The 23,553-nt window shown below is 40.5% G+C and overlaps 1 protein-coding gene across 10 annotated transcripts in view; it reads left to right on the top strand.

The window, feature by feature from the left end:
* Positions 1–23,553, top strand: part of atp8b1 (ATPase phospholipid transporting 8B1) — a 178,599-nt gene that overhangs the window by 62,517 nt on the left and 92,529 nt on the right. For 2 of the 10 annotated variants that reach the window (XM_069923986.1, XM_069923987.1), the window contains exons 2-3: positions 9,173–9,267; positions 17,140–17,214. The exons of 6 other annotated variants lie outside the window; for them this stretch is intronic. In XM_069923986.1, the coding sequence (XP_069780087.1) occupies positions 17,201–17,214 (14 nt within the window). In that variant the 5' untranslated portion in view covers positions 9,173–9,267; positions 17,140–17,200. The remainder of the gene's footprint in view (positions 1–9,172; positions 9,268–17,139; positions 17,215–23,553) is intronic. 2 more of the 10 variants (XM_069923995.1, XM_069923988.1) reach the window with 1 other exon arrangement.

The following is a 23,553-nucleotide window of genomic DNA, read 5'->3' as shown; positions in this document are numbered from 1 at the left end:
GGGGAATCGGGTGCTCCTCACCACCACAGCTCCCTGTTACTTCGTGCAGTTGAGGCCTTCTTCTTTCTTCTCCGGTGACTTTTTTTTCGGTTGTTTTTACTTTCTCCTTCTTGGGTGCCATCTTCTTTCTCTTCTCTGTAATTTTATCTTCTATTTCTTATATTTTGTTGAGCTTTGTCTTTTCCTAACTTTTTTTCTTTTTTTCTGGAGAGGGCTGGCCACTACTCCATCACGTGACTCCCCCCAGCATGGTTTGCTTAAGGGAAAATCTAGCCTGACAAACCTAGCGCAATAGTTTAAGGAAATCACAAGCACAAAAGAAATGCAGTGATGTATATTTGAATTTTCAGAAAGCCTGTGACAAGGTGCCGCACACAAGGCTGCTTGAAATGAGAGCCATGAAATTATACAAAAGATACTAACCGAGGTAGGTCATTAGCAGGGAAGAGTGGGATTAAAGGGATCCTATGCTGGTTGACTACTAATTAGCATTAGTCTCAGGGAGGGCTCAGGATTTGGTGTCCCTTCTTTTAATGGTGTATGTTAATGATTTGGACTGGGAAATAAATGGCTTTGTAGCTGTGTGTGCAGATATACAAAGATAGGCGGGGGCAGGCAATGATGAAGAAATGGAGAGGCTACAGAGAGACTTGGATAGATTAGGAGAATGGGCAAAGAGCTGGCAAATGAATACACCATAGGAAATTGCATGAACAATGAAAGGGCGGACTGATTCGGATGGGGAGAAAATTCAAAATTCAGAGGTGCGAAGTAATTTGGGGTGCCCTAAAGGTTGACCTCCACATTGAGGTGGCGATGAAGAAAGCAAATGCCATGTTGGCATTCATATCAAGATGAATAGGATACAGGGTTAAAGTTTTATCAGGCACTGGTGAGGCCTCACTTGTAGCATGGGATACAGTTTTGGACTCCTTACTTAAGGATGTGCTGGCATTGGAGAGGGTTCAGGGATTGATTCCTGGAATGAAGGGATTGACTTAGAAGGAACTTTTGACAGCTCTTGGACTGTAATGCTTGAAGTTTAGAAGAATTGTTGGGGGGGGGGGTGGGGTGTTGCAGGGAGGAATGAGACCCCATAGAAGCATTTCGAATGTTGAAAGACCTGGACAGAACAGTTGTGACATTGTTTCTTATTGTAGGGAATCTGGAGCAAGAGGGCTCAACTTCAGGATTGAAGGGCACCAATTAAAGTTTGTTTATTTTTATCCAATTGTGTAAGTACAACATGACAAAAGGGATTTCTTCAGTTCTCTGTGCAAAATCATGCAAATGCTCATACAGAGATGAGGCACATACAAACTATTCATATATAAAAGTAAATATTGTTAAATCAGTCTCTGAGTTCATGTACACAAGACATAAAAATTGCATATATTCAAAAATGTATAATTTAAAATATAAATATTTCTGAATGATATACTAGATGACAGGATACTATTCATCAATCTCACAACCAGGCAGTGCTGATTTGGAAGCTCCTGCACCACCTCCTTGGCAGAAGTTGGTCAAAGATGCTGTGCACTGGGTAGAAATAATTTAATAATTTTTGAACCCTATTTAAACAATGCTACCAGTAAATTTTGTCACTAAAGGGATACCTTTGTGATCTTGGCCATTTTTTGATGATCTTCTCTATTGAAATCTACTCTGAGGCTTTGTAGCTACCATACCATTTGCAAGGATGTAGCCAGACAAAACGCCTTCAGTTGTGCTCCCTGTAAAGTGCTGTCCAGATGGGGCCCAGTAACCTTGCTCTCCTCAACCTCCTGGAGTGTAGGTTCTGCTGTACCTTCCTGACTGATAAGATGGCATTGGTGGCTCAGTATAGGTTGGTCTTTATATGCACACCAAGGAGCTTTCTGTTCTCTATGACTGAGCCACTGTTGTATAATGGAGACTAGTCAACCTTTGTTCTTCTGAAGTCAACAATTATCTTTGTCTTGTCCACATTAAGACTCTGATTGCGTTGTTTCACCACTTTCCAAGCCTCTCAACCTCTCTGCTGCAACATTAATGCTGCCAATAAGGCCAACTACTGTTGTATCATCTGCAAACACTAAGCTGGTTTTCACGACGTAGACGAGCTTCAGCATGTCATGATGGCGGCACAGTGCTGGATGAATGGCTGATTTTGTTTCCCATAATCCCTCACGCAGCTGGAACCACTCAGGGAAATCCAGCTGCATGAGGGATTATGGTTAATGAGGATGGCCATTCATCCTGCATTGTGCTGCTGTTGCAATGTGCCAAAGCGTCCGCTGTTTCATGAGGTAGGTATTTTTAAATATTAATTTTAATGGCCTCCATGATGCAGCATGCAAGTGCTCATGTCATGAGGTTTCCTTACTTTGCCATTTTCCTTTTCACACCACAGGGGGAAGGTGGTCTGGGAAAATTTCCTGGGCCTGTGGCCCTACCTACGAGGTAAGGGTGAGGACTTGTTTAAAATGCCCAGGCTGACCTTTTTCACATCCCAGGTTCATGGGAGGGTTCCTTGGAAAATTTCCTGAGAATCTTCATTTTACACTGCAGTGTGAAGAGGCCTACTGATTCTGTTTAAATGGAATCTGGCAGTGCAGTAATCAGCGTGAACAGTCCCGAGGTATGCCAGTGCTCAGCATAAGCAGACTTGAGATTTTACTGCCAACCTAGTCTGTTGGTCTGAAAGTCCAGAATCCAGTTGCAGAAATGGGTGTTGAGTCCCAACAAGGACAATTTGTCCAGCAGCCTCTGAGGTATGATCGTGTGGAATGCCGAGCTGAAGTCGACGAACAACAGCTTGCGTATGGGGCATAATTTTTCTGAATGGCTTGCTGAAAATCTTGAAAATGCAAAGTGTGATTCGAAATATCCACCACTCTATATTTTGGAAGAGTTCAACAACTGTGAAAGCTGGAAACAAAAGGAAAGGAGAAGGCCATGTTTGGATGAACGGCCATTTTGGAATCCTAGTCAATGCAGAACAGAAGGCAGCAAGTTTGATTCGATGTTGGCTGGCTGTGGAGCAGTTTCACTTCGTTATCACTCCAAATCTACAATAATAGTTCCCTGAAGTGCCTCTCCAATTTCATTCTAAAATGATCTTCTTCAAAAGATATTGCCAGGTAGATAAAGGTGAGAAACAATTCAAGATGCTCCTGAGACCTCGTTAGAAGGCAATGGGGAAAGCAACATCTCCACTGATACCTGAGAATCTCTGGTCCATGACCTTTCCAAGTGGAGAAGAAGCACATGGTATTGGCATGAAGAAATGTTGTTCCATGTGTTAGGAGCACACCTGCATTCAAACTACCTACCCTCTGGTCCCACCGTCTGCTCTTGTCTCACCAAATTAAGAGTCTGTGGATATTACGTTTGCTTCTTCACTCCACAAAACTAAACTGTAAACAGGACATGCTTGTTCTCAAGGGGATGCTTTCTCCAGCATTATCCAACAGTATCACTCCCTATGCTTCTCTTCCTTCCACTTGTTTACTGTTAATATCCTTTCCCCTGTGAATTAAGTTTAAACCTTTTGCGAACAGACCTCTCTGAAAAGATGCTACTCGAGTGTAGTCATCTGAAATTAGATGAGTCATGTGGGAGGAAAAGTAGAACACTGCTAAAGCCTTGGTGATTTAGTCATGCATTGTCAAATATTTTGCCATCAGAAAAAAATGATGTGGTCGCGTGCTGGATGCAAGCGAGTGAACAGACTGCGCTCTGAGGTCGCAGCAGGAATGTTTATTTTAACTTTGCGCACTTGCTTTTCAGCTGTGCAGCTGGACTGCACCTACACTCTGCTGCTTGTGTCCTGCTGTCGCAAGCGTGAACGCCGACATATGTCGCGTATCAAGTGGGGCCGGTTCGTGGCAGCAGATTTGTGCGTCGCCACAACGTGCACTCAATTGGTTGGAAAGTGAACATTCTTCTTTGGCTTGGCTTCGCGGACGAAGATTTATGGAGGGGTAAATGTCCATATCAGCTGCAGGCTCGTTTGTGGCTGACAAGTCCGATGCGGGACAGGCAGACACGGTTGCAGCGGTTGCAGGGGGAAATTGGTTGGTTGGGGTTGGGAGTGGGTTTTTCCTCCTTTGTCTTTTGTCAGTGAGGTGGGCTCTGCGGTCTTCTTCAAAGGAGGTTGCTGCCCGCCGAACTGTGAGGCGCCAAGATGCACGATTTGAGGTGATATCAGCCCATTGGCGGTGGTCAATGTGGCAGGCACCAAGAGATTTCTTTAGGCAGTCCTTGTACCTCTTCTTTGATGCACCTCTGACACGATGGCCAGTGGAGAGCTCACCATATAACACGATCTTGGGAAGGCGATGGTCCTCCATTCTGGAGACGTGACGTACTCAGCGCAGTTGGATCTTCAACAGCATGGATTCGATGCTGTCCGCCTCTGCCATCTCGAGTACTTCGATGTTAGAGATGAAGTCGCTCCAATGAATGTTGAGGATGGAACGGAGACAACGCTGGTGGAAGTGTTCTAGGAGCCATAGGTGATGCCGGTAGAGGACCCATGATTCGGAGCCGAACAGGAGTGTGGGTATGACAACGGCTCTGTATATGATTATCTTTGTGAGATTTTTCAGTTGGTTGTTTTTCCAGACTCTTTTGTGTAGTCTTCCAAAGGCGCTATTTGCCTTGGCGAGTCTGTTGTCTATCTCGTTGTCGATCCTTGCATCCGATGAAATGGTGCAGCCGAGATAGGTAAACTGGTTGGCCGTTTTGAGTTTTGTGTGCCCGATGGAGATGTGGGGGGGGCTGGTAGTCATGGTGGGGAGCTGGCTGATGGAGGACCTCCGTTTTCTTCAGGCTGACTTCCAGGCCAAACATTTTGGCAGTTTCTGCAAAACAGGACGTCAAGCGCAGAAGAGCTGGCTCTGAATGGGCAACTAAAGCGGCATCATCTGCAAAGAGTAGTTCACGGACAAGTTGCTCTTGTGTCTTGGTGTGAGCTTGCAGGCGCCTCAGATTGAAGAGACTGCCATCCGTGAAAGTGAACATTATCTCATCAAAAAATTACCTTCTCAAAATTTGTAAGCACAGACGGAACCAGGCGTGGTTTTGTATTCTGTGAATAACTATTCAAATGATGGGAGAGCAGATAAAGGTTTGGATAGAAATATGAAGTGTTTGTGGAGTTGGTGGTGGGGGGGGGGAGGAGAATCTATTCCATTGAGACTCTGAGCCTGATGAGAAAGGAAATGTAATTTAGCAATATATAAATTTAAAATTTTGAAATTTAGGCAAACATGGTAACAAATAATTTCTGCCCATGAGTCCATGCTGCCCGATTTACACCCAGTTAACCCACAACCCTGGTACATTTCACAGTGGGAGGAAACTGGAGCCCACGAGGGAAAATGCACACAGACTCTAAGAGAATATACAAATGATATGGGATTCAAATCCTCTGTCCTGATCACTGATGCTATAAAGACGTTGCACTAACCACTCCACCAACCGTGCCACGCCTTACCATGTAGAGAATCATTGAGAAGGAAATTGGCTAAGTGCTCAAAGGAATTATCATTCATAGCTACAATGTTAAAACAGGAGAATTGGATGAATGAGCACTAAGACTTGGTATGGATGGAGTTGAGAGAAGCCCTTCCTGTACAATAGGAACATCACCCATAATTCACTTTGTCCCTGAAATGATAGTGATGGAGTGGAGACAGTTGCCCACTTCTGCAGAATGCAAATTTGCTGAGTATGTGGAGAAGGATGCATACCCAGTAGCAGCAAGTGAGAGAACTTTGTTGGTTTGCGGGCTGTTCCAGGGGCGACATACAGACAGATATCTGGAATTACTGGACGACTATTAACTCTGTGAAAGGCATCCTTTGGTGTGCCTGAGACCTGTTGGTCTTTCAGCACACAGATGTCGATGTGGGACTGGCACATTGCAGGCTTCAGGAGTGCATGCTGAGTGACGCACCAAGGCTTGGTGCAGCCAATGCAAGAGTGGTGATGGGAAGGTCCACAATCTGGAGTCCTTCCATTAATAGGCTTTGAGGAGCTAAGACAGAGGATAAACCCTTCAAACAACAAAGGGGGGAGTATTGACCAGATGTTTTTGTCATGGCATCGAGCGGCAGAGATGGAGGGGAAGTCCCTTGGGTGTCAGAGATGGAGGGGAAACCCCCTCAGGCAGCTGAAATGGGGGTGGAGGAGGAGAAGTGTGACTGAACTTTTTGTGCTGGTAAATGGCAAGCTATTTTTGGAGACAAAGCTTTTGGAAAAACAGCAATAAAAAAATTAGAAATGAATGCTTCATTCATTTGCTAGAACAACAGTGTAAACCTGACTTTTGATTCAATGGCTCATGATTCATACTTTTGAAGAAGGCATTATGAACTTCAAAGACAGAAATTATGTCACGTGGCCATGTAAGCAAGACATTTCAGAGAAACCTATTACTGAACCAGAGGCATTTTGGTAACACAGGATTGAAGCAGTTGCTTGACCATTCTGTAAGTAACACAGGATTGAAATACAGTAACCAGAAAAGGTACTGTTACATGTTACTCCTGGTCAAAGGAGGACACAGAACAAGTGGCTTTTGAATGAGGAAGACCACTTCTGACTGTCTCTAAGTCAGAGGGCAGCCTCAATCTGTCTGTGGAAATGGTTATTTTTGATTTTAAAAAAGCTAAATTAATCTTGCATTTCAAACATAACCATTTTTAGATGGTTAGTTTGTTCAGCCTTTGCCTGCATTTCTTCATTGTGGAAGAAAATAGCCACTTCACTGTCTCTTTGAAAAGAGGACAGATTTATCGTGTGGACATAGATTCCAGAACCTCTGCAAAAGAGGGGGATTTGTGAAAAATCATTCGTATAAAGAAACAATTCTCTGAAAACAACGCAAAAAGAAATTTCTGAGTTTTAAAGAAGTCTGAGGCCTCACAATTACTCCATAATTGCTTTTGGACAACAGTAAAGACTTTGAGTTTCAACACAAAAGCTTTCTGAGACTGAACTTTAAAATCATCTCTTTAGAATCTATCTTAAACTGTAATAGTTTGGGTTTTAACACGCACGCATAGTGTATGGGGTAAGTTAGAGTTAAGTAAGCCCCCTGAGCAGCAGAGAGAGTGGAGGGGTGGGGGAAGCACCCCCCAACCCAGAGTGGCAGAGATGGGATGGGGGGGGTGGGGAAGCCCCCAATCAGCAAAGACCATGTAATGACTGGTTACAATGTTGCTAAATAGAAACTCTACATTGTGATGGAAATGTATGGATACCACACTAAGGTTGCAAAGAGATTCTGATTGTCTTTTTCTGTGAATATTGTCTAGTTTTTTTTTAATGAGATTGCTCTGTGAGAGAGCCAACGTGTATTCAGTGGGCTGAGCATTAGGAGCTACAATAATTTTGATGAAAGGTTCCAACCCAAATCTCTTGACTACTGTTTTTCCTCCCACTGACACTGTTCAGCTCACTGAGTCCCACCAGCAGATTGTTTTTTTGTTCAGGAGCCTCGATGCCTGTGAAAGACTGGGAGTAGGAAGGAACATAGAGCTTCGGATTGATGCAATTTTTTTTGTATTTGCTCATGGAATGTGAGCATGGCAAGCAAGCCCAGAATTTATTGCCCAGTGCTGCTCACTTAAGTTTTTCCCAAGTAAAGGTATTCTCATGTGACTGCAGGATGGGGTGTTAGCACTTGTGTAGGGCAACTTCTGTTGCTTGTCTCTCTAGATCAGTGTTTCTCAACCAGGGGAACACTAGGTTTCCACAAGAGGTCGCTAGGGATTCCGCGAGAAACAGTGATAAATAGGTTAATGCATTTTTGAGTAATTTTTGTTAAAGTTTATATTTGCAATTTGACTATGCATGGATAGAATATTGTGGGAGAATCCATGGTTATTATAATAAAGGCTTCAACCTCTTATTAGTTAAAATGAAAACCTCGGTGTGAAGTCTCATAAACGAGCAGTTTTTTTTTGCATTGCTAATAAATTTCACAAAAAAGGAATCATTTTTTCCTTAAACCAGTTATCTGAAAAAATGTATGTTTACCACATGAACTACGATAAAAATATAAGAGATAGATATTAATAATGGGATATAATTTTTTATGCAGGGGTTCCCTGAGACATGAAAACTATTTCAATGGTTCCATAAGGGTAAAAAGGTTGAGAAACGCTGCTCTAGATGCTAGATGTTTGCTGGTGATACGATTGTTTACTTCAGAATGTAAAGTATGGAAATGGCGCCTTAAGGTCACCAAAGCCATGCAGACTATTACCTATCATACTAATCTGATTTACCAGCCACTTTACAGTTAAAATCATGAACTACCCCAAACAGCAAAATAGAATAGCATTGAAACCTTTTGATGGTTTAATCCTATGCACTCAAGTATTTTAATGTCAAAAAGTGTCTGCTAATGACACACACAATTGTGTAGTAAAGAAACTCCTTATGTAATTTTAAAAATGCATTCTGTATTGGAAGGTATCAAAACACCAAGTGCAGGAAAGTGTTGACAAAATATTTCATTCCAAGTAATCTGGAAAGTTTGCATATTTGGAATCAAAAAGCTAGAAAGTGTTAAGATTAGATTCAACTTTGTTTTCATTGTGCCAAGTACAAATACAAGCCAATGAAATACAATTAGCATCCAACCAGAAGTTTAAAAAAAACAGTGCTATATACAAGTAACTACGTGACTTCTTGTCAAATGAAAAAGAAGCAAACGAAGGTTTAATGAGGGAATTCCGGAAAACAGGATCAAAATAAAGAAAGGGAAGATTTGGTTCTTTACCATCTGCATAATTAACTTTGGCAGGAATCTGAGCTTTACAAGAGCAGCCAATACTGTGAAATCTTGAGCAAAAAAATAACCTGCCGAAACGAAGAAATGCAATGGTCAGACAGCATTTGTGGAGGCAGTAGGATAGTCGATGAACCCGAGTCTTAATGTTTTAGAATGCACTTTAGCTCATCAACACTGATTAATACAATTCAGGTCTTGTGGAATTGAAAGAGGAGTGGCAGGGCAAAATGATTCGTCAAATAATAAACAATGGAAAAAGATGGATGTTTTTTAAATGTGGGAATTCAGGGAAGGAAAATTAGTCAACTAATGTAGCATTAAATGAGGTAAAGTTGCTATAAATGAAAGGTTGAGAACAATTGTTATTTTTAACCCAAGGTATTTCAACAAATCAATGCACATTTCTTGGAGGAAAACAACAAATCTGTTTTGGACAGGACTGATGACACCATTTTAAAACTTGGAGCTTTCTGGTAGGAGAACTGTTGATTATTTGTTGCATATTTATGGATTGCATATTTATTGAGAGGAGGAGGTTTGAGTGTTGTAAAGGTGGATATTAAAATTTCAAATTGCCCACAAAGTGTAGAAAGGTCTGCTGTTTCCTGGTGTGTGTTTGCTTCGTGGACTTGACTCCCACTTAGGGGTATGAGTATGCAACTGAAAATGTAGCAATAAAGTTCCTTCTTTCATTGGTTTAGTAGTCTGAAGGACAACTTTTTTTTATTACCCAGAGGGTGGTGAGTGCATGGAACAGGCTGCCAGAGAAGGTGGTTGAGGCCGGTACTATTACATCTTTTAAGAAACATTTGGACTAATACATGGATGAGGTACACTTATAGGATGTGGTCCGAAAGCAGGTAGGGAACTTTGTTTGGCGTGGGCCAGCTGGGCTCAATGGCCTCCACTATGCTGTGGAGGGTTACACGCAGTAGAGAAATTATAGGCAGTTGTTAGAAAAGGTTATGGGGTTGGTCCGAACATAGTTAGCATGTCATTGAGAGCTGAGATGAGCATTTTTGATGAGATGAACAGGACTTGAATATTCCATTCTACTCAACCTGTTTAGTACAGATTTTTTTTTTTAATTGTATTTCAATGATGCCAAACCTCTTAATTCTCACTCTCTTCTGCATGCACAGTTCCTCAGAATCAAGGATTACTTTCTTCAGTCCATTTTTTAAATGGTTTCTGAGGGGCCTAATGTGAGAAATGCAGGTGGAGGGCAGAATGTACCTGAAGGAGTGATGAAGTTGGAAGGAGTTTGTGAGAAAGTGTGCTTTTACTGCTGGTTAGGCATTTGTCCTCGATGGGGCCTTGTGATTTTCGATACTGCTCTAAATGCTGCTCCACGCAACATTGTCACAGGCCAGAAGCTCTAATCAATGGTTTACAAACTGTCCCCCTAAACTCTCATTCCATCTTGAGCAATCCCTATGCCATAAGTGTTCTGGGATTAGTTGTAGCAGCTTGAGATACGGACCTGCCCACAAAATGGCCAATGAATGCTCTGACTGCGTGGACCTGGGGTTGACGCTGGCTGTCATCTCAGGTGACCTCTACACAGTGGGATGTTGGTGAACTCTGGCAGGAACACTGGCCAGACCGGCGCTCCAATGACACGGGGCCCTGATGTCTGTGCCCAGAGGAGCCCATATAACCAAGACTTTGGTTTGCATGTTGTTCTTTTCCATGCTCTCATAACGCAAATGCTACGTAGTAGAGGACTACTTCAGGTGGTATGTGGGTGGAAATAAAAAGTTTAAAAACCACTATTTTAATCAAACCTAATTGACTTGTTATGTGCACAGTTTCATAACTCCAAAGGAAATGGGCCAATGCCAATTTTTCTCAAGCAAAATATTTCAGTAACAACTGGGTCTGGACCAGTAGTTCTCAACCTTCCCTTCCCACACAAACACCACCTTAATTAATCCCTTACCAATCACAGAGCACTTATGGCATAGGGATTGCTTAAGGTGGAATGTGAGTTTAGGAGTGCATTTTGCAATCCACTGCTCTAAGTCAATCCACCAGATCTACTGCCCTACTTTCAGTAATTTCTTTTGTTACCTCCAAACCTTTTTTTAAAAAACTCAATTAAGCTCATGAGCCACAACCTCCCCCTCACAAAGAAGTGCTTATGATCCCTGAGAAAACAATACCTATCTAAATGTTCTTAAATCCTATCACCCAGAATCCTCTCCAAATGTTTGCCCAAAGATACTGTCCAAAAGTGTATACTTGTAAGCTAAATAAATAAAGTTTAGACTGGACTTGATATCTGGGCAGTTTTGGCTTGTCTATTTTTACAGATCATTTTTCACAATATTATGCATTTTGCACCTATTTGCAGTTCATTTATACATCAGAAAACAAAATGGAGCTGGAGAGAGTTGACGTGCAAGGCAGTGTCTATGGGGATAAATGGACTGATTTGCAGTTTCTTATGACTTTCATCTATTATTTCTCTTGTCCCAATTTCATGACTGTGCAGCTTTGAAATTTCTCAAGCGGTTGCTCAAAGTCAATCAATGTAGTTCTGTCTTGCAACTCAACATGTTCTCAAAGCATTTGGCCAACCATCACAGAATATTGCATGATCATGTCCTATTTTCTGTATCCCAATATTAAAAAAATATAATAGTGTACAGGCACAGGTTGAAGAATCAAGTTGTCTGTATATAACTCCGTGATTAGTTTCCATGACCTCTTGTGTCAAATAGGTGCAGTCTATGTAACCTTGCCACTGCAGTTCGAACTGACAGTGGTCTTTGTTTGCACAGCTACACTTCGTGATTTCAAGGCAGTTAACTGTTCCTAAGTGCCAATGAAAGATTATAGTTTTATTGAACAACATCGACATGGAGAACAGAGCCTGATTACCAAGTTACCCATCTGCTCAGCCTATCTGCTGTCTCTTATCCCAAGTGTAGAAGAGTTATTGGTTCCTAGATTTTCCTCATTTGCCACCTCCGAACCACATTTACCTGAAGTAAGAAGAAAAAACATTCAGTGGATGTAGCCGTAGTGGCGCTATATTAACCATGTCTGATCCTTAAAATGCTTTTTCTAAAGTAAATTGTCATATCAAGCTAGTTCACGACTTAACTAGATGTTTAGGAATAGCTGGATTATATCAACATGAAAATAACGATGCAATTGCCATGTACGTCCCCAAAGATTTGGATAAACTGAAACAGCCAAATTGTAATTATTCAAAAATTATTTGTACAGTTAGCAAAATTGATTCTCAAACTAACTTGTGAAAAATATTTTACGCTTGACTTTTGCTCGCCCAAAATGTAATCCATGATTTAAGTAGCTTCCGATTCACTGTCCAATTAATCCAAATGATTCTGAAAGCAGCTAACTATATTGCAAGTCCATTTATTTTCCTTTGTTTGTGCTTTCTGAGAATACGCAAGATGGAATACTAGTTTTTGACATTATTGTGAGTGAGGGATTAAAGGATTTTTGATTTTTAAAAACTGCCCATTCGTGCTCTGATTTTTATCTCAAGTTTGTCCAATGTGCAGTGATTTATTGTCTTTATGGTTACTTTATATTGTCTGTCTCTAAGGTGTTTGTATATTCTCCCTGTGTCTGTCTGGGTTTCCTCTGGGTACTCCAGTTTTCTCCTACCATTCAAGACATAGAGGGGTTGCAGGTCAATTAGGTGTTCATGGACAGAAAAGGCCTGTTATCATACTGTATGTTTAAATCTAAAATTCGAAAATTAAAAAAAAACATTGTTGCTTCACCTGAGGCCAAATCTGAATCTTTGCTGTTGGAGCCTTCATTAGACAGATCATGTGTTGTTTTACCTGCTGCATAGCTGTTAAGTCTTTATAAGACACTGGTGAGACTTCACTTGGAATATAGTGAGCAATTTTGGCTTTGATTTTAACAAAAGATGTGCTGACATTGGAGAAGGTTCAAAGGATGATTCTGGGAATGAAAGGGATATCAAATGAGGAATGTTTGATGGCTCTTGGCCTGCATTCATTAGAATTGGGATAATGAGGGGAGGAATCTCATTGAAACCCTTCAGATGTTGAAAGGCGTAGGCAGAGTAGATGTAGGAAGGTTGCTTCGGATGGTGGAAGAGTTGAGGACAAGGGGACATAACTTCAAGATAGAAGTGTGTCTCCTTAGAACAGGAGTACAGAGGAATTTCTTCAGCCAGAGGGTGGTAAATCTGAAATTTGTTGCCACAGGAGGTTTTGGAGGCCAAGTCATTGGGTGTATTTAAGGCAGAGATTGATAGATTCTTGATTAGACAGAGCAACAAAGGTTATGGGGAGAAGGCACAACAGTGAGGTTGAGTGGGAAAATGGATCAGCTCATGATTGAATGGTAGGGCAGATTCGATGGGCTGAATAGCCTATTTCTGCTCCTATGTCTTATGGTCTTGTGATGGTTTATTTTTATCTCCCATCAATTTGAACTCTTGGGAACAATGAATCTGATGGGGGTGGAGGGAAAACAAGGCAATAAAGCATTATTGCTTGGCGAAAATACAAATGTTGTTTGCACGTGAGAGAAATGGGGGGAAAAAAGCTGATTTCATTCCTGCAGATTTAATGAAGATGCACTTTGGTTGATCAATCCTCTATTTTGTCTGGGTGAAATATGATTTTCCAGTTGATTATGTAGCCTGGATTGTTTGTATTTTCTCTACTTTAAAATGTGGCCAGCTATTTTCGCTTCTTGATTAGTGCAACTGACTCCATACAAAGATAAGAATGACTTTCCCCTAGAACAATAAATAGGTTGTACCTATTTTGCTAACTACAGTTAATTACCTAATCTTTGTGGCATTACAATGTTAGGTCTTGATAATTAAACCATAAATGAATTTGGTATTTAACATGTGCAGATGTTGCTATTTGTTTTTTTTTAATACTGAGGGTATTCAATTCTATTTGAATTGTTTAAAGGTTCTGCTTGTTTTGATCACTTTTTGAATTTTGGATAATGCAGAAATTTTAAAAGATGAAATGATTTTAATGAGCTTTGTCAAAACCATCATCAGAAATGTAGTTGGAAATCTCGGTAAAGGCTCTGTCCAGTCTCTACTTGCATTTGAAATTCTCCCACTAATCCTTCACCAATATTTCCAATTATATTTCTCAATGGTTGTTTTGTTCCACTAAATGTGAAATTGCAATCAGGAAAGACATGGACATCATGTTTACCTCTCACCAAAGCAAGATGCTGGCTTATCAGCAGACCCTAATCAGTGCAGATCAACACCATCACCTCCTTCATACTGATTATCCACACAGAGCTACTCCACAGCTGCATGCTTAGTGCCCTACTCCATTCTTTGAATATCCATGGTTGCGCAGCCAAGTTCATTTCTAACTCGATCAATAAATTTGCTGATGACACCGTTTGTTATTGGCCAAATAACTGGAAATGATGAGTCAGGATACAGAATGGAGATTGAGAACTTGATTGGGTGGTTTCAGAACAACATTCTTTCTCTCTGTCACAAACACCAAGGTACTTACTGATTTTTATGAAGGAGAGGCCAAGGAACCACATGCCTGTCCACAATGAGAGTCAGAATATTCATGTTCCTGGGAGTCCACATCTCAGAAGACCTTTCTTGGAGTCAGCATGTTGAGGCAACTATGAAGAAGGAACACAAGCATTTCAATTTTCTAAAGAGTCGAGGAGATCAGGCATGCTGTCAGATGCTCTGTCAAATTTCTACAGGTACCCTGTGGAAAGTAGTAAAAACACAAATGCTGGAGGAACTCCGCTGGTCTCGTAGCAGTTCCTTGAAGGAGACCTCTGGTATAAAACGTCAGAAATATAACTTTACTTCCTATTGACGCTGTGAGACTGGTTGAGTTCCTCCAGCATTTCTGTGGTTTTTATGACAATCAGTGTCTGCAGACTTTCGTGTTTCACACCATGGAAAGTGCCCTGGCTGGTTACATCACAGGAATCCAGGAGCCTGCAGTGTAGCAAGGTCCATCTCAGGTTCTTGCCTCCTATCCTTCAGACATTTAAGCTCAAGAAGGCAGGCAACATCATAGAAGACCTCATTGCCTTGGACACAACCTCTTCTAGCTGAAACCACAGGGTAGAAGGCATAAACACCTGAAAACCAGCACCTCAAGTTTCAAACGTTTCTTTCTGATACTATCAGACTCTTGAACCTCCCCTTGGTACACTCATAATGACTTGTCTGCACTATTGCAAGTCACTTTTTTACACTGTGGCCTAGTTTGTTTTACAAAGTTGGATGATAACCTTTATTCTCTGTTATTATATTTCTTCTCATTATTGACATGGATGGTCAAAAAGCTTCTGAGGACTGTTTTTAATCTCGACAACAATGGTCTTTTTCAAATGTGCTGGAGAAACTCAGCACGTTGTGCAGCATCTATAGGAAAGAAAGGGTAACCAAAGTTTCACCTCTGGGCCCTTAGACCTAATATAGAGTCTAGGCTTGAAACTTTATCCACCCTTTGTTTCCACAGTGACCTGCTGAGTTTCTCCAGCACCTTTGTGTATTACACTCCAGCATCTGCAGACTTCTTGTTTAACTCCCAAGATGCCGATGAGCTTGTCTCATGTGCTAAGTGAAAACAATCAATCCATTTTAGAACCACCTTTTGACCTTTAGCACAAGAGTGCAAAATAACTTGGCTAATGGTGTCGGTGTTGAAGTAAGTCATTTAACATAGCCCCATTATTTTGCATATGCTGAAGTTTGAGAACTTCTCAGTCTCGTCATTTTTTATCTCATAAGTTAGAAATTCTGCCTGGCCCACAGGATAAAAGAATCTCAGGGTTATATGTGATGTCATGTACGTTCTCTGATAATAAATTTGAACTTTGAAGTTAAATGGACTCCTGCTGTGCTCTGCAGACTTGTCGCTTGAATTCCAAAACTGGTGACTTGTAGTTTACATTTGAACAGGGTTTTTTTTTTGGAAGACTTACTCTCATTTGTATTAGTGCCTGCTATCCACATAATTTCTTAAGGAATTACCATGTTGAACAATTCCCAAACAAACTTCAGAGTTCAAATTATATAAATATTGAAATTTAATGAATGATGAAAGATGAAATAATATGTGGAAAATATATGAAATGTATTGCTGTGGAGGCCAAATTATTGGGTGGAATTGAGTTGGATAATTTCTTGATTAGAAAGGGAATCGAGGGTTATGGGGAGAAGGTGGGAGAATGGGTTTGAAAAGAGTTGTAATTCAGCCTTGTAGGAATGGTGGCAGTCATGATGGCCCAAATGGCTGATTTCTTTTCCTGTCCTGTGGTCTATAAACCTCAAACTTGATCCAATGGATAAAAATGTAATTATCTTGAGTCCTCCCTGCTTTTTTTCATTTAGTGCCTTAATCTCTTACATTATTATCAGATTAAATTCTGCTTTACGCATGGAATAATACACAAATGAGTACAACTAATATTCATGATGAAGAGTTTTTGGACTTCGTTATTGCTTTCCAGGGATGTTACCTGACGCTTTCAGTTCCTCCAGCATTTTCTTTGTGTTTTTTCACATGTAATGGTTATAGCACATTCAGTGTCTTTCTAAAACACTTGGCTGACGGTGTCAACTTTTGTTTGAGCTTAATTAGAAGGTATGATTAACATTTGTGTTGAGAAATTGGGTCCTCAGGTAGATCTTTATGGACAGGTTCAGAAGTAGAATTATTGAACTTGATGTTTGAAAGTATGCTGAACGATGATGGAACGAAGATGAGCAATGCTAACACAGGATGTGTATATTTTCAGTGCTGTGATTAAGGGAAAGTTTGCGATGAAGAAGAATTTGCAATTTTACTTTTTTTGTGTATGCAGGATTCTTCAACCAAGCATTGTTGGCTGCCACAAATTTGAGCTCTCATTGTTTATTTTACCAATTTTCCAAATTGACATTGAGAAAACAGAACAACCAAAGGAACTGTTCATGCTAACCAGCCAAGACGCTCATATTTTAAAAATAATATGTATATATGAATACTTGTCCTGCATATTCTTTGTGTGTTATATCTGGTTGTATGTCTGTGTGTTTTGCTCCAAGGACTGGAGAATGCTGTTTCATCAGGTTATACTTGAACAATCAGATAATAAACTTGACTTGAGCAGAAGATGATCTTGTTGATTCTGGACTGGGCAGTCTGTTGTCTCTTTGTACTTGGGCATAATTAATTGATCTGTGTGAATTACGGTTGTATCAATGATCTTGGTTACTTTATAGCATGGGTTGAGATGAGAGTACTTGAGACGTTTGAATTTTATCAGCTTCTGACTTGCTGTTTTATTCCAATGTCAACCAATAGGACTCTGTTTTTCAGGTTCATTGTACTAACAGAAGCGACAGCTTTAGCCCCTTCTCGAATATCACCATCAGTACAAATGCATTCAATATGGTTAGTAAGTGATTCCTGAATATTGACCATGGTGATGAATAAATGGGTTGAATTGACTTTGGAACAATTAAAGCATGAGTTGAACTTGGAGAACCTCCAGCCTGCCAATGTATGTGAAAAGAAAAGATGAAATATCAGACTATTGTTCAGAAGTAGGTTTTCTTAACCAGAAACATCGATCAGCAATTTGTTGATTAGTCTGGTTCAGTTTTCAGTATTTGGACTCATCTGGGCTCTAGTTTCTTCACCACCGTTTTCAAAGGGATTTTGTTGAAAATTTATGCAAAAATGGGTTGTCATCACCAGTATTTGTATAAAGTAATTTATTACCTGCTCCAAATTTGGGCCACAGGATGATTGATGATAAATGAATGCCTCTTGGCTTTGGAGAAAATTCAACCCTACTGCCCAATGTTAAAAACTCAATGGTGAATACAATTTGCATTGACTGTGATACTGGAGAAGATGAACAGGGGATATATTGAAACCCAATTTTAAAAAAAATTCCAAGAATCTAATAGAAATATTAAAAATTTTGAAAATAATTGATAATATTGAAGCTGAGGTGTTGTTTAAACTGATAGGTGAGACGAGAAAAAGGGGACATTTCCTCAAGATCTTCACCAGAGATGAAGAGGAACTGCTTTATCCTGACTGGAATGAATCTTTGGAATTAACTGATCAAGGAAGAAGGAGAGGCTGCTTCATTAAATGTCAGATATATTGTATTTGATTGGATTGTACAATGACATAGCATTCTCTGGTTCTCAGAAACATGCAGACACACATGCAGACAAACAATACATATGCAGGACAACTATTTCATCTATACAAATAAATTAATATCATTTTGTACATACGAGAGTCTTAAGACAGTGGTACTCAACCTTTTTTCTTTCCACTCACATACCATTTTAAGGATTCTCTATGCCATAGGTGCTCTGTGATTAGTAAGAGGTTGCTTAAGGTGGTATGTGGGTGGAAAGAAAAAGTTTGAAAACCACTGTTTTAATTGTACCTAATTGACTCGTTATGTGAATGGTTTCATGACTCCAAAGGAAATGGACCAATGATAATTTTTCTCAAGCAAAATATTTCAGTAACAATTGGATCGAGAGCAGTGATTCTCAACCTTCCCTTCCCACTCACATCCACCGTAAGCAATCCCTCACTAATCACAGAGCACCAATGCATAGAGATTACTTAGTGGTATGTGAATGGAAAGAAAAAGGTTGAGAACCACTGGTCTAAGATGTTTTGTGTGAGTAGGTCCTTAGATCATTCAGCATTCCAACTGCCTTTGGGAAGAAGCTGTTCCTCAGCCTGCTGGTGCTGGCTCTGATACTCCCGTATTTCTTTCCTGATGGGAGCAGCTGAAAGATGCTGTGTGCAGGGTGGAAGGGGTCCTTAATGATTTTGTACATCCTGTCCAGACAACGATCCCAGTAGATCACATCGAAGTGGGATAGGAAGACCTCAGTGATCCTCTCTGCCACTCTTATGGTCCTCTGCAACGTTGACCTCCGTCCCATTTCTCTGTAGTGATGTATTTGAGAGACATAACTATGGAGTTTTTAATAGGTCAATTAAGGATTATGGAGAACAGAAGTGAAGCTGAGTTCATGCCTAGATCAGCCATGGTTTTGAATGGTAGAACAGGCTTGATGGCCAACTCCTGTTCCTATTTCTTGTGTACTTGTGTTGTCTGGAATTTTGTCTGCAGTTTTGGTATCTTTACCTTGTTATAGAGGGACTGCAATTACTGGGATGGGAGGATTGACAAATTAAGTAAGTGGATTTGTTTGGCTTATATTAATTGGAATATTAAAAAATGAGAGAGAATCTCACAGAAATGTATAAAACACTAAAAGAATGGGATACATATTCTGGATGGCTTGAGAATGCAGAAACAGGTGTCTCAGCAACAAGAGGTAGCAGATTAGAACAAAGATGAGAGAAATTTAGGAGCATAGATGGGATAGATGTTGAGAAATGATTCCCCATGAAATAAATGTCTAAAACCAGAGGGCTTATGGGTAATACAAGGGGCAGGAGATTTAGAATGGACCTGAGGAGTTTTTTCACCCAGAGGGTTGTTAATTGGGACATTCAAGAAGGGTTGAATGATCTCTTCCATTTGGTTTCATAAACCTATTTGTTCCATGCGTAATATTGTACAAGTGAAGAGTTCTGGGAATAACAATACAGTTATATTTTCAACATTATTCAAGCAGTTACTGTTACCAGTGGCATTGATATTTGCTGGAGAGAGAAAAATGTCAGTTAAGTTTCAGTTCAAATACCTTTCATTTGAACTATTCTGATTAACCTGTCTCATTAAATTGGTTTTCCTTCATTCATAGTGTTGCTTCTGACAATCATGAACATAGAACTTGGAACTGTAGAGCACACCGTTTGGTTCATGATGTCTGTACCAAACAAATTCCAGATTCCTTTATTGTCATGTCATAGCACAGAGCGTAATATTTCACAAAATTGCCTTCTGCCTGCTGTACGGCAGGTCACAATGCTGCTGTTGCATTTATTTCTGTGCAACACACATGCTGGAGAAACTCAGCAGGTTGTGCAGCATCTAGAGCACACATGTCAAACTGGCCCGCGGGCCAAATTTGGCCCGCGATATAATTATATTTGACCCGCAAGATCATTTCAAAAATATATTAGAGGTGGCCCGCTGGCCGCCGCGCCAGTATAGCGCATGCACAGTAATACAACAAATCCCAGAATGCATTGGCATCAGCCCGCTAATCGCCCCCACCTCCTCTGTTTACGTTGCAGGGTCTCACTGTGGACTCTGGTTTTGGGGCCTGGCCGGTGTCAGGGGAAGCCAAGGCCGCTTCCCAGTGCCCGGAATCGGAGGCCTCGGGCCTGACCTCACCAGGACCGTTGCCCACTCCCCCTCCCTGCCGCAGGCCTACCCGCGACTCACGGTGACGGGGCCGCTGATCCGCCGAGATGCCGCCCTGCACCGAGAGCCGATGCCCCCGCAGTGTCGTTGTCCAACCTGATCGCCTGCAAACCCCTGCCCTCCCGCACACAGGCCTGAGTAAGTATTATGAACTTTAATCTCAAGATAAAACGATCTTCCAATAGTTTCATGTCACAGTGATAAATATATTCCTGGTTAAAAATGGTCCTGCACCTGGATACAAGCTCATTAGGCATAAAACTTGAAAAGTGTGTAAATCAAAGGATATCTGTACCAATGGAAAAAGGGCATGGCAAATAACCCTGCTAGAGTTCATGCCCACAATCAGTCACCCATTGGATTGTTTCAGGAATCATGTTATTCTCCCACATTCTCAATAGCCCTCAGATTTTTCTATTCGACAGCACACTAGCAACATTTGACAAATCCTCTATAGATAAATATTTATTTATTGAATATTTTATATCTCATTTGTTAATGCTTCTGGAAAGAGTTTATCCAAAACTATTATTAAACATTTATTAAGGGGTACCCAACCCATAGCAGTATTTCAGTATTTAAATGTCTGAAATACTGCTATGGGTTGGGTACCCCTTAACCAAAACACTTGGGACCAGATGCTTTTGAGTTTCTTCGGTTTTTAGAACAATGGAACTGAGCATCACATTAGCTTCAGCAGAATGCCTGTATCAGCCGTTAAACAACAACGGCAGCCTTTTAGAGCACAGTTTAGTGCTTACCAAAAATAAATGACCTCTGCTTATGAAAGAAGACAGCCGGTCTTGACTTCGCCCCACTGCTGCTGCCAGTCCCACTCCTGCCCGACAGCAGGAGTGCACCCGATGTTAAGAGTGGAGTTGCCATTGCTAATGCTGAAGACTTGGACCCAATTCCATTTGGCATCTTCCCAGCCAGAAGCAAAGATTTAGTGGGGTTTTTTTTTTTTACTGTTATTATAGTCAAACTGGTGCCATCAGGATGTCAGAGCCCCACATTGGCAAGTCAGGTGTTGAATTTTTTTCAACTAACGATGACATGTTGGCACTAAAAAAAAATCTGTTTTCGGATCGGGTACTGGGCCTGTATTTTCCTGGTTTCGGTGAAAATAACTGGCATATTGACACTTTTATTTTGTTTAAAGGCACTTGTACTTTCCACAAATGTGGTCTTTCAATTTTAAATCCTTCAAATGCAGAATAATTGTATCTGTAGTGGCCTGATAACTGGGACGTCATCCGCTAACCAGGATGTGACCCAGTACACTAGATGGCCAATGACCACTCAGATCCTGCGTAGGCCAATGGTCTTCCTCCCAGGTGACAACCTGCACAGCGGGGAAACAACAAGCCACAGCGGAAATGCCAACGAATCCAAGGCCAGCGCTCTTATGATGTCACTCTGGTTGTCAGCACCAGGGAGAGAATACAAGCATAACTGCCAGTGCAATAAATCAGTCTTCGACTTCAACTTCTTGGGAATGTGTCATTCTTTCCACACTTTGTGGTAGCGCGCATGCTACACAGCGGTAATTTTCTGTTCTTGAATTTGAAAACAGTGTTGTTTGACTGAAGAGTTCATTGGAAAGCTCAGTTCTTCAAGTGGCACATGATTGAATTTGGCACCATGATCCTGAGATTAGCTCATGCTCCAGTAGATGTTTTAATTGACAGAGCCTGAACTTTTCAACTGCTGAATATTTGGACGTGTTTCTTTTAAAATTTTAATGAAGGGCATTTAACATGTAACAAGATATCATGTGTTTAGTATTACAGTTACAGCTCGTGTTTTAAATTGTTCAGAATATTGATTTACCAATGTTTTTAGCCCATTTTAAAATTCCCTGCAGCAACATCAGTAAATCTCAACGGAAAATATTGTTCAGAAATCATTCATTCTTGTCAAACTTGATCCAAACTGCTGCCACTGGTCTTGATCTGATTTAATACCTTGTTTATACAATGTTACTATAACCAATATCAGTCGCCATTATCTCGTATCTGTTCTTCTGAAATTGGCAGGGATTTGTTCCAGTATTCAGGAGGAATTGATTCTTTTTACCATGCAGTGTCTCACCTTCACCATCTTGAATAAATAACTGTTTGGAACATAATTTCTGATCGATTTGTTTTGTGGACTGAAGTAAGGTTGAGATTAAGCCTGGTGGCAGCAAAAGAAAACTTCAACTAGGATCATTTCTTCCTTACCTAGTCCTATCTATTGGGAGTTGCTCTATGATCATGTAAGGAGGAATTTGCCCATTGACATGGAGATCTGTAGGTTAATCATTGAAGTTTATGATGGAATGTTTCTCGAGTTTTTTTAAAAAAAAACATAAATTAAAAGACACTTTTAACTGACACTTCTGGCCCATGAGCCCCTGCCCCCAAATCAATCAACAATCCTCGTAAAGGGTGAGAGGAAACCTGCGCAGACATAGGAAGAATGTGCAAACTCCTCGCAGACAGCACAGGTTTCGAACCTGGGTTGTTGGAGCTGTAATAGTGCTATGCTAACTGCTACACTAACCGTGCCACCCAACTTGCTTTGAGTTTCCTGTTGACCATGCTTATTTTTATTATTGGGAAACAGTAGACAATTGCTATGTGAGCCAGATGAGAACAGTTAAGTTCATTTTTATTTTGAGATACTTTTTCTGACAAAAGGCAGCATATTTCCATTAAGGGCACATTTAATCCCCTTTTATTTATATTTGAGGAACTCTGAATGCTAAGGAATTATTAAAGCATTAAATTGGGAATAATAAAGAAGAATGTGAAAAGTTGGATGTGATAAATGTTGAAGGGTAAGTAATGGAAACAGTTTTGAATAAATCCCTTTGCTCTAATTTTTTTTAGTATCCCAGGCCTATCACAGGGAGCTTTGATCACAGAATTAGTTAGATTGGTACGATTCAAGAAGAATGGAAGATTTTTGTAGATATATTCTGCTACCTATGTTAAAAATTAGAAAATGGTATGATGGAATTAATATTAGCCAGTCACCCTTGCCACATTGACGGGGATGTTATTGGAAAAATTTTAAGAGAGAATTTTGATAATCCGTTAAAAAAGGTGTTGCTTCATCAGGCAGTATAATCACTGATTTGAAAAGGGCTATGACCAAATAGACAAAATTCTTCATGGGGGTAGCAAAGATGGTGAATGAATATGGCTCATTCGTATTGTATATTGGAGTTTAAACAAAAAAAAATTAGAACTCAGAGTCGCAAAATTTGGCCAAATTTTTAAAGCTTGTTGAATATTCATTCAGAGCAGCACTCTGCTCCAATGTCTGGAGAAAGTCATGACTTGAATCTTGTTCCTAATGCTTAGATCTCTTGAATATTTCAACATGAATTATGAATTCTGTTCTTTTACTATCGTGTTGTA

This window comes from Narcine bancroftii, chromosome 3 (genome assembly GCF_036971445.1).
Source record: "Narcine bancroftii isolate sNarBan1 chromosome 3, sNarBan1.hap1, whole genome shotgun sequence".
Taxonomy (NCBI): Eukaryota; Metazoa; Chordata; class Chondrichthyes; order Torpediniformes; family Narcinidae; genus Narcine; species Narcine bancroftii.
This window is presented reverse-complemented; position numbering and strand designations above follow the sequence as displayed.